Below are 12,069 nucleotides of genomic sequence, written 5' to 3'. Positions count from 1 at the left end.
CCACGTTAGGCGCGGCACACTGTTCCCCCCCCCCACGTTAGGCGCGGCACACTGTTCCTCCCCCCCCCCCCCACGTTAGGCGCGGCACACTGTTCCCCCCCCCCACGTTAGGCACGGCACACTGTTCCCCTCCCACGTTAGGCGCGGTACACTGTTCCCCCCCACGTTAAGCGCAGTACAAGGCCTTCAGCCATATACAGTGTATGGTTGGAGGCTGTATGCCTGTCTTACTGCCCCAATTCAGTGCTCCGACCACCGCTCCGGGGTCACGATCTACTGCTATGGCCCATAGCCTATGATCGTGACCCCGGAGCGGTGATCGGAATATTGAAGATGACTTGCCGCTGCCCGCTGGTCTGCGCGCGTCCTCCTCGCCGATCCGCTCTGTTGCCCATGGGTGCACGCACGGAACGTCGTGACGTCCCTGCGTGCGCTACTTCCCGTCGGCCCCTGCGTTTTTAAGGTTAACGCGGGGCCAGCGGCCGCACAGAGGTAACCGGGGCATCCTTGTGTCCCGAAAAGATTTTTCGGGACACAGGGATGTCCTTAATAGTGATGGGGGGAATTGCCCTGTCGCTACAGGACGGGCAAGCATCGGCTCTGCTCCGGGCCCCAAGCAAAAGCTTGGTTTGCCTGTCCTCTAGCGACGGGCCTGGTTCTATTGAGTTCTAGTTAGTGAAAGTGTGCTTCCCAAACTTCTGTTTTAAGATGCTCAATAGGGTTTAGGTCTGGAGACATCCATGGCCAGTCCATCACCTTTACCCTCAGATTCTTTAGCAAGGCAGTGGTTGTCTTGGAGGTGTGTTTGCCAGAAGCACTCATACAGTCCCAGACCATTACACTCCCGCAATGCTTGACTGTAGGCAAAATACAATTGACTTTATAATCCTCACATGGTTGCCACCACACGCTTGACATCATCTGAACCAAATACAGTGGTCCCTCAAGCTACCATATTAATCGGTTTCAAGACGACCATTGTATCTTGAACCTGGTAATTGGTTCTGAAACCACCAAAATGTCATCCAAAAATAGGAAAAAGTGAGGATTAAAGAAAAATAAATACTGTATATACTCGAGTATAAGATGACCAGAATATAAGCCGAGGCCCCTAATTTCACCCTGAAAAACCCTAGAAAAACGTATTGACTCAAGTATAAGCCTCGGGTAGGAAATAAATCATCCACCCTGCCCTGTCATCATCCATCATCCCCCCCCTCCCCTGTCATCATCCAGACCCCCCTGTCCATATAACCCCCTTTCCATATGACCACCTGTCAATATCACCCTGTCAATGTCCGCCCTGTCATCATCCAGAGCCCCCTTTCGTTCTCTTCTCACCTCCCCAGTTGTTGCTCTAGTAGCTGCAGGGACCGTCCGGGGAGGGTGAACCGGGCCGTCCATCTTCACTGGGGGGGGGGGGGGGGGTGAGCCAGTCCGGGCCGTCCATCTTCACTGGGAGGCCTTCTTCTCTGGGCCATCCCCAGACTAGTGACGCTGCATTGATGCTGCCGCGCAGGGACATCCGTGCTCAGAGACACCCCTGACGTCACATGTCTCCCTGTGCGGCGGCCGTCAATGCTGCGTCACTAGACTGGGGACGGCCCAGAGCGGAGAAGAAGGCCTCCCGGTGAAGATGGACAGCCCGGACCGGCTCACCCTCCCCACCGGAATGTGGACGGTCCCTGCAGTGAAGATTTATGGCCCCCACCGTTTATTTTTTATTTTTATTTTTTTCACTCGAGTATAAGTCGATGAAAAATCGTGCTGAAAAACTCTGCTTATACTCGAGTACATACGGTAGATAACTAATACAGATAAAACAATTCCTTACATATAGAAGTAAGAAAGAGCAGCTGGGAGCTGTAAATCACTGTCTATGTAGAGAAACTAAAACAAGACCCAGACAGCGCTCCGTAGTGTGACAATGTTTAAGACCAGGATTGGTATAGTAAAAGTAGTCCTTACCACATAGTTACACTCCACCAAGTGTAACTATGGAACAGAGTTGTAATTTGAGTGCCTGCAGCCGCTCCACGTCCAACCTCAAACATAAAAACCAAAATTTCCTCCAACGTAGCGACGGGATTGAGAGGCGCTGGACACACAGACTAAAGGGATCTCAAGTTTAATCATGGGCATCATGTAGCATCATGGGTGATTAAAACTTGAGATCCCTTTAGTCTGTGTGTCCAGTGCCTCTCAATCCCATCGCTATGTTGGAGGAAATTTTGGCTATTATGTCTATGTAGAGGACAGGAGCTTCTTCAGGGTCCTGTACAGTACACATAGTGTCCCAAAAAGGTAACGTGGAGCTGCCCTAACCTGGAGCAGCTATCCCTGGCACAGGTAAAGAGTAGTACAGAACATGTAATACCTCCCTGTACTGTAGGGGACACTACCAGACAGACAGACAGTGCATGCACTTCAGGAATACAGGGGTTTTACCAGTGAAATGTCCATTCTGATTGGTCAGTCATGTTGTTGCTACCTTTTATGTTTTAATAAAGGAAGGACATCTATCTGCTAGATCACGTACTTTTTATTTGCTGTAAAAAAAATAGGGGCGCTGGCCAGCGAACGCTGGCCAGGAGTGCATAGTCCCGTTACCTGCTGCTGCCAGCTGGGCCTCGCATCTTGGGATGCGTCCGCATGCGAGCCCCAGTCCGTCACTCACCTGGTGCTTCTCCTGCCCCCGCCTATCTGCTCTGGAGCGAGTGTCCCTGTCCCCTAGGGCACATGCGCGCCAAAGCTTTAAGATTTAAGGGGCCAGTGCGCTCATTAGTGTAATTCACCTGTGGCTCATTGATAAATTCCTCCACCCTCCTCACTTCCCTGACAGATCTTTGTTGCCTTGAGCCTTAGAGAAAGCATTCCTGTGATTGCCTTGCTGTGTATCTGATCCTTTGCTCTGTGACCTGACCTTGCTCCTTGCCGCCTGCCTACTGACCATTTGCTGCCTACTGACCATTTGCTGACTTACGTGCTGTCTTATCCCTCCTGTGCCTCGCATCTCCTCAGCTGCCTGAGTGGTCGAGGGGTGCCAGGGGTAGTGTCCCACTTTGCAGCAGGCTCTGGTGCTCCGGTCCCTGGTATGGTCCGAGTCATCTGCCACACAGGTCAAGCGGATCAACATCCACCGGGGTTCCTGTCTTCTGAAACGTGAGTGTTACAGTAAGATTCCGCCATGGATCCCGCTGAGGTACCCCTGCCTAAAGTCGCGGATCTTCCCTCTGTTGTGGTACATCAGTCGCAGCAGTTGGCCCAACAGGCGCAGCAACTTTCTCAACTTTCTGCTAGGATGTAACAGCTTTTGGCCTTACAACAGCAGCAGGTACCGCAACCTGTCCCACTCCCACCACTAGTTCCTTCAGTGTCTTCTGGCTCCTAGCTACGTCTTCCGTTACCTTCCTAGTGTGATGGGGATTCCAAGTCATGTAGAGGCTTCATTACACAGTGCTCCATGCACTTGGAGCTCATGTCTGAACAGTTTCCGGCAGAACGTGCTAAGGTGGCCTTTATCATTAGTCTGCTGTCCGGAAAAGCCCTGGCCTGGGCTACACCCCTTTGGGACCTGGGTGATCCGGCATCCTCCAATTTGTCGACCTTCTTGGCAGAATTTCGTAGTGTCTTTGAGGAACCCACACGTGCCTCTTCTGCTGAGATGGCTTTGCTGAACCTCTGTCAAGGAAATTCTTCCGTTGGTGACTACGCAGTTCAATTCCGCACTCTTGCCTCTGAACTTGCATGGAATGATGAGGCCTTGTGTGCCACATTCAAAAGAGGACTGTCAAGCAGGATTAAACATGCCCTCGCAGCACGTGATCCACCATCCTCTTTGACTGAACTTATCCACTTGGCCACTCGCATTGATGTGCGTTTTGCTGAGAGACAGGAGGAACTTCGCTTAGAGAGGGAACCTGCCCGAACAAGGAGATATCCTCGTCTAGCACCCGTGTTTCAACGTCCGCCTCTTCTGTTTCCTGCGCCTCTTGGCGAAGAGGCTATGCAAGCGGATCGTTCTCGTCTTACGCAACAGGAGAAATCACAACGACGTAGTGAGAATTTGTGCTTGTATTGTTCTAGCCCGAAGTGCTCAAGGACTGTACAGTTCGCCCATAGCGTCCGGGAAATTCTAGCACCTAGTGTTTGTGGGAGAGGCGTCCCTGGGTCTGAATATTACCTCTCCACGCTGAACTATTTCTGCACAAGTCTTCGCTTCAGCCAAGTCTTCCTTCAGTGCTACAGCATTCTGGATCCACAGGTGACTTTATTGATGCTTCTTTGGTCCACAAGTATCATCTTCCTTTCACTCGGCTTGCCAAGCCCTTGTTCATCTCCTCTGTTAATGGACAAAATCTGGACTGTATGGTGCACCTCCGCACTGAATCTCTTGTCATCCAAGTGGGAGTATTGCACAAAGAAAAGATTGAATGCTATGTTCTGCCACACTGTACTTAAAAGATTCTTCTTGGCCTTCCTTGGCTGCAACCCCCTTCTCCGCAACTAGATTGGAGAACTGGAGAAATTATTAGTTGGGGACAAGCCTGTCAAAATCTTTGTCTCCAATCAGTTCAGTCTAAAACTGTTTTTCGTCCTTCTCCTTTACATGGCCTGGCACCACCTTACCAGATTTCTCTGATGTTTTCTGCAAGAAACAGGCTGAGTCTTCCTTCACATCGTCCTTACGACTGCCCTATTGATCTTCTGCCTGGTACCACTCCTCCTTGTGGAAGGATATACCCTCTATCAGTTCCTGAGACCAAAGACATGGCTGAGTATATCCAGGAGAATCTCCAAAAGGGATTTATCCATAAGACCTCTTCTCCTGCTGGAGCTGGTTTCTTCTTTGTTGAAAAGAAGGATGGCTCATTCCGTCCACGCATTGACTACAGGGGATTTAACAAAATCACGGTTAAGACACGTTACCCTCTACCTCTTATCTCAGAACTTTTTGACAGTCTATGTGGTGCCAAGGTCTTCTTCAAGTTGGACTTACATGGAGCGTATAACCTTATTCGTATCCGCAAGGGAGATGAATGGAAAATGGCCTTTAATACTAGTGACAGACATTTTGAGTATCTTGTAATGCCTTTTGGTCCCTGCAATGCTCCAGCCGTTTTTCAAGAGTTTGTCAATATCTTCCGTGATCTTCTCTACACCGGTGTTGTCGTATATCTAGATGACATCCTGATCTTCTCTTCCAACTTAGAGGAGCATCATACTCATGTTCGTCTGGTTCTTCAGCAACTACGGAAGAATCATCTCTTCGCCAAACTGGAGAAATGCCTGTTCGAGAAATCTAGTCTTCTGTTTCTTGGCTACATTTCTCTCATCGGGGCCTGCAGATGGATCCAGATAAATTGTCTGCAGTATTGGATTGGCCTTGTCCTTCGGGCCTACGCGCTATTCAATGCTTTCTGGGATTCGCAAACTATTATCGTCAATTTTTCCCACATTTTTCATCCTTGGTTGCTCCAATTGTGGCTCTCACTAAGAAGGCATCTAATCCTAAATCTTGGCCTCAAGAGGCTGAAGAGGCCTTCTCCGGTATAAAGTCTGCATTTGCCTCGATTCCAGTGCTTACAAGACCTGATCCGGAGAGGCCCTTTGCTTTGAAGGTTGATGCCTCATCTATTGGAGTGGGTGCTGTTCTTACTCAGAAAAACACCAAGGGCAAGACTGTTACTTGTGGGTTCTTCTCCAAGACTTCTCTCCTGCTGAGAGAAATTACTCCATTGGAGATCGTGAATTCCTCGCTATCAAGCTAGCTTTGGAAGAATGGCGACATTTATTGGAAGGTTCTTTTCATCCGGTCAGCATCTACTCAAACCATAAGAATCTTCTATACCTTCAGTCTGCTCAGCGTTTGAACCCCCGCCAGGCAAGGTGGTCACTTTTCTCTTCTTGGTTCAACTTCTTCATTCACTTCCGTCCAGCAGACAAGAACATCAGGGCTAATGCTCTCTCCAGGTCGTCTGACGTCATTGGTTTGGACTCCACACCTAGGCATATTATTCCTCCTGAACGTTTGATTCCTGCAGCTCCTGCCGCGATTCAGCAAGTTCCTCTGGGAAAATCCTTTGTGGCCGCCAGATTGAGACACAAGATCCTGAAATGGGGTCATTCTTCTTTGACAGCAGGAAATCCTGGAATACGCAAGACTCTATCTACTTCTTATCTCCCGGCACTACTGGTGGCCCCATCTTGAACGTGATGTTTCTGATTTTGTTCGTTCCTGTGAAACTTGTGCCCATGACAAAACTCCTCGACAGAGACCTGCAGGACTCTCACAGCCTTTACCCATTCCAGAGACTCCCTGGTCCCATATCACCATCGATTTGCCACCATCTCATAAGAACACTGTCATCTGGGTCATTGGAGATCAGTTTTCCAAGATGGCTCATTTCATTCCTCAACCAGGTCTTCCTTCTGCCTCGCAGTTGGTGAAGTACTTGTTGTTGCATCTCTTTCGTTTACGTGGTCTTCCTCAGCATATCATTTTGGATCGAGGTGTGCAGTTTGTCTCTAAGTTCTGGCGAGCTCTTTGTAACCGTCTGGAGATCAATCTTGACTTCTGCTTGGCCTAACACCCTCAGAGAGGGTTAATCAAATCCTAGAGACTTATCTTCGGCATTTTGTTTCAGCTCGCCAAGACGATTGGGTCGACCTCCTCCCCTGGGCTGAATTCTCATATTATCATAAGGATTCTGAGTCCACGAGGTTGTCGCCCTTTTTTGTTGTCTACGGACTCCATCTCCGTCCTCCTCTTCCTCTCCCAGTTTCCTCCGGAGTGCCTGCTGTTGATGAGCTGGTCCGTGACTTCTCTACCATCTGGCAGCAGACCAGACAGTCGTTATCCCTGGCTTCTTCACGCATGAAGGTGCACGCGGATAAAAGTAGAAGACCTCCTCCGTCCTTCTCTCCTCGTGACATGGTGTGGCTTTCATCCAAGATCCCCTGTTACAAGCTTCGTCCTCGCTACCTTGGTCCCTTCCAGATTATACAAAAAATCAACCCTGTCTCCTACAAACTCTGTCTACCTGCTTCGTTATGTATTCCCAAATCCTTACACGTCTCTCTCCTCAAGCTTCTTGTCTTAAACCGTTTTCTCAGAAGAATCTTGTCCCCACACCTGTCTCCGGCTCTTCTGACATCTTCAAGGTTAAAGAGATTCTTGTTACAAAAACTGTGAGATGTAAACAATTTTTTTTTTGGTCGAGGGGAGACCAAAGGGGGAGGGGGGTACTTTTAAGTTATGCGCTCTGGCTGCACACGCTGAGCACATGGTCCCGTTACCTGCTGCTGCTGGTGGGGCTGGGACTCGCATCGCAGGACACGCCCGCATGTGAGCCCCAGACCGTCATTCACCTGGTGCTTCTCCTGCATCCGCCTCTCTGCTCTGGTGCGCGTGTCCCTGTCCCCTGGGGCACGCGCATGCCGGAGCTTTAAGATTTAAAGGGCCAGTGCGCTCATTAGTGTAATTTACCTGTGGCCCATTGATAAATTCCTCCCCCCTTCTCACTTCCCTGCCGGATATTTGTTGCCTTGAGCCTTGGAGAAAGCATTCCTGTTATTGCCTTGCCGTGAATCTGATCCTTTGCTCCATGACCTTTCTCCTTGCCGCCTACCTACTGACTATTTGCTACGTTCCTGACTATGGTACTGTGCCATCTGCCCTGACCTTCTGCTATCCTGACTACGATCTGTCTTATCCTTCCTGTGCCTCACATCTCCTCAGCCGCCTGTGTGGTCGAGCCATGCCAGGGGTAGCGACCTGGGTGCCGCCTGCCTCAGCAAGTCCATCCCGCTTTGCGGCGGGCTCTGGTGAAAACCAGCGGCACCTTAGACTCCACTCCCTGGTACTGTGCGAGTCATCTGCCACACAGGTTCAAGTGGATCCACATCCACTAGGGTTCCTGTCTTCTGAAACGTGAGTGTTACAAAAAGACTGTAGAAATCTTACTCACCCCTCTATGTCCATAGGGTCTCTAGTATATAGCATTTGGTAAAACTGTTGTAGTACATTTGATGTGCCTAGGATGAGTGTGAGTGCAACCTTGAATCCCTCTTTGATATGTTGCCCACTACACTAACATTTTTCTGGCTATGTTGCCAAACTTACAAAAAAATTCTAAAGATCTCTGATTGTTAGTCAGGAGTCCCCATGTCTTCAGGCTAATCTCAAAGACCTGCTTGATAGCAACCCAAGCAGTCTTAATATGATCTGTGGGGTTTTTAAAAATTAGGTGTTGGAGTCCCTAAGTAGCTCTTATTTCAAAGTTATCAGAAAGGCAATGTTCTATTATTAGACGGACCACAATTCCTTTAGTTGGGCCATTCATTATCTAATGCTGGGTAGAAGGGGAATCTCCATAAAATATCCATACCTTGGATACATGTCCAGCAAGCAAAAGCTTACAGGGGTGTAATCAGAAATTACAAGGTCAGTTATCTGACCCTTCTCCAGTGGTCTTGTAGCTTCTTTTCCTCCAGAAGTCTGTGACACCCAGTTTGGGGTGTGTTCTATCTTTTTCCATTTTAAGCATGTTATTAAAGTTATCGCCTACAATTATATTGCTGTTGTCACCTGTAATACCCAGAATTCAAGAGGTCATTTTTGGGAAAAAAAAATGTATAGATTTTAATATGCGATGCAGAAATATAAATTAATGATGCGATTTTGAGAACTTTTTTGGGGGGAAGGAATAACAGGTCTTCTGGTTACCTTTTTGGCCACTGCCCCAACTCTTTTGCTCTTGTCTCAATATGGCATTAGTCTGCCCTGTATGGTAATGTCTTATCAAGACTGAATTGGAGTTGTAGACAGCACCAAAAGAACTGGGAGGGTACTCAACACAGGTGTGTTTTTTTGTTTTTTTTTCTCCTTCAATTTTGCGTCACAGTTCTGTTTTCCACTGTGTACCTAACGTAAATCTGTACTTTTTCCACTGTGGATTTGAAATCTTGTGGGGAAAAAAGGTGATGTGTCACTTCATGCAGATTTAACTCCTTGGAGGTAGTCACTTGCAAGCTAGTCCTATTCAGTGTGGTCAGTCCATTTTCTGATACAGATTCTGTATTAAATCTGCAATAAATTTTTCCATGAAAAAAAAAAATCTATCAAGTGAACATGCCCTTATAGTGATAGTTGATTGTATCACACTGTATATGAGGCCTTTTATTGTCTATATACTATCTTTCTTGCTTTTTTCCTGTTTTGTTTAGCAATTCAACACAATAGTGTTACAATATATATATATATATATATATATATATATATATAGTGTGTGTGTGTGTGGCTGTGTGTATGTATATATATATGTATATATGTATATATATATATATATATATATATATATATATAGTGTGTGTGTGTGTTTTGGACAACATCCAACTATTTTCATTATTTTTTTTTAAACTTTTTGCCTTAGTTAAAAAAGGGCACCTCTCCTCCTTTAAATTTATTGCCCCGGAAGAGGATAATGATGTTGAAGTGATTGAGTTAAAGGTACCAATTCATACTGTACCAGCAACTGTGCAGCACAAAGGTATAATATACAATCTTGAGTTTCTATCAGTTTTTTTTCTTGCACATGCTGCTTTCCTTTTTTTCTGCATTCCATTATGCTGTAATTTATTAACTCTCTGCTATGCAGCTGCAGTTTCTATACAGCTAGCTTTTTAAAACTCACGTTTATCTAAGCCAGCAGATTTTGTAATTTTATTTTACAGTTTTGCTTATTGGCTAAAATAATGTTCATTTTATTTAAAGGGGTTGTGGCAATAAATAAATAAAAATAAGTTTATATAAACCTGTCAGTCTAGGATGTTAGGACCCAAGAGCAAAGCACATTTCAGTTAGATCTCAGATCTCCATTTGTTTTCATAGAATAGGAATACATGTCATAACCCCTTACAATGTGGTGTTTTGACTAGAGTGAACATTATCTTAGCAATATACTTTAGCAAGATACTTAATGCAGTATCGCTATCTTAGATATGGCATATCACAGGAGTGTGACTAAGGATGCCATGTGCACCTAAATAGTTTCAGTAAGTATAATTCCCCCTCGTCTTAACGATAGCAGCCCTGAGAAAAATACCAAAGAAAGAATAAGGGGGACAATAGGAATGAGGACCTTGCATTCTTGTCTTCATTAGCCATAATTACAATTGCTTCTTTCAAATGCACAGTTATGTGGTAGTGACATAATGAACTTTGTGAGTGGTGTTATTGTAATGTCATAAAATTGTTTTCAGAGGAGATCGAAATGAAAAACCTTGACAAAGCTAGTCTCAAGAAGCTGGAGGAGATAAAGGTGGTCAAGCAGACCCACACAGTACATGTAAAGACTGAGCAGCAAGGTACCAGTGTGTGCAGGCTGATCTTTGCAGCTGTGTACTAACCTTAGCCTGGCTGTTCTAGAAAGTTATGCTTTCTTTTTTTTTTTTTTTTTTTTTTTTTTTTTTTTAGTAAATGAACACTATTCAAATTCTTTATTTTAGAATACGATTTGAATTTACCTTGCATCCAATTACACAAATACGTAAATGTTTTTTTGTGTAAGTGGTTTGAAATTAAATAGCTTTCTTGCTACTCTTGCTTGTCAGTCCGAAAAAGTTCTATAATATTTTTCTAAGCTCATGCATGTGATTTTTGCATTGCAGCTGTCCTGTGTGGAACCTCTTTTTTTTCCCTAACAAATAGCATCTTAATCCTGGAAATTTTATTTTATATTTAATCAGCTGGTGTTTTGCAGCCACATGTAGACTTATTAGTTTTATTAAGAACTATCCTGATAAATTTTTCAATTAGGGAATTCATATTTCACGATTTAGCTTTATTTTACAGCCATGTATTGTAACGTACGGTATTTACAGGAATTTTACTGTTTTTTTATTTTAGTATATTATGACCTAAATTTAATATAGATAATATCATATGATCATTCTTTTCCATCTCTGCTGTCAAGACAATCCAAGTTTAAACAGACATGATGCAACTGTTCAAATAGGCTTGTAGCTAGAAATCTTCAGATTACTCAGGGCTACTGCCTAAAACAAAAGATTCCTCTTTGTTTATGCACTAGAATGCTTGGCTGTGCTTAAGCTATGCTTCTCTCTTACTTAAATGTAAATCATGTTTTAGTGAGTATAAGGTGTAAAACCTTTAAAATGTTAAAATGGTCACTTTTGTTTAAAACTTCACACCGTGTAATTTCCAACATATGTGTATACCACTTTATTTACCAAAAATAACTGCTTAACTCTCTACCCCCCCCCCCCCCCCCCCCCGCTCTCCACTACCACTTAGACTCAGTCTGTTCCTATTAACAGAGAGGCCATAATGGAACACATGAAGTGGGTGGGGCTTAGTTAGTGTTATGAGTAGGAGAGAGACTGTATTATGTAAAGGTAAGCTGAAGGGATTGTCCGGTGAAAAATATTTTATCGCTTATCCACAGGATAGGGGAGAAATATCTTCTGCCAATAGGGAATAAGATAGATTTTTCACTATAAAACCCTTTAAGCATGTTTGCAAGCTCCAGACGATCCATGCTGTCTGAAAGGTAAATCCAGGCTTCACCCTCCTCCTTTTTAGTAGTGTACTGTAAATTATCCCACAAAACATTGTCTTCCAGTGCACTTTACCCAGCATTATTTCATGGTATAGCAGAGAGGAGTAGGTGCTGTTCTGTGATCGGCCTGAAAAGTAAGGGACAGGAAGTCTATCTAGGATTACTGCTGCAAAAAGCCCCACCCCATTAAATGGAGAAACCGTGGTGTAGACTTTTAGGGGCTCAACATCAAGGAGATCACAAAAATCACTGTGTCACCCTATTGAAGGGTTATTGTAACAAAACAATGTAGGTTTTTCGAATTATTTTGAAAGAACAATTATGCTTTTGGGTAGGGTCACGCATAATGGATCCACAGCGCCCTAGCTCAGGGAGCAGGGGCAGCAACAGTGATGTCTGTGAGTACACTACGTATGCTCGAGGCGACTCGCAGGTCCCTGTGTGTGTGCTCTTGGCGGGGATTGCTGCTACGAGCATTCACAGCAGG

General features: G+C 45.3%; 1 protein-coding gene across 19 annotated transcripts in view; it reads left to right on the top strand.

Moving 5' to 3' along the window:
* EPB41 (erythrocyte membrane protein band 4.1) overlaps positions 1-12,069 on the top strand; it is a 201,245-nt gene that overhangs the window by 143,043 nt on the left and 46,133 nt on the right. For 17 of the 19 annotated variants that reach the window (XM_056557271.1, XM_056557272.1, XM_056557269.1 and 14 more), the window contains exons 12-13: positions 9,435-9,551; positions 10,264-10,368. The exons of 1 other annotated variant lie outside the window; for it this stretch is intronic. In XM_056557271.1, the coding sequence (XP_056413246.1) occupies positions 9,435-9,551; positions 10,264-10,368 (222 nt within the window). The remainder of the gene's footprint in view (positions 1-9,434; positions 9,552-10,263; positions 10,369-12,069) is intronic. One more of the 19 variants, XM_056557276.1, reaches the window with a different exon arrangement.

The sequence above is a fragment of the Hyla sarda genome, chromosome 2 (genome assembly GCF_029499605.1).
Source record: "Hyla sarda isolate aHylSar1 chromosome 2, aHylSar1.hap1, whole genome shotgun sequence".
NCBI classification, from domain to species: domain Eukaryota; kingdom Metazoa; phylum Chordata; class Amphibia; order Anura; family Hylidae; genus Hyla; species Hyla sarda.
Note: the sequence above shows the minus strand (reverse complement) of the source record. Positions and strands in the feature narration are given on the sequence as shown.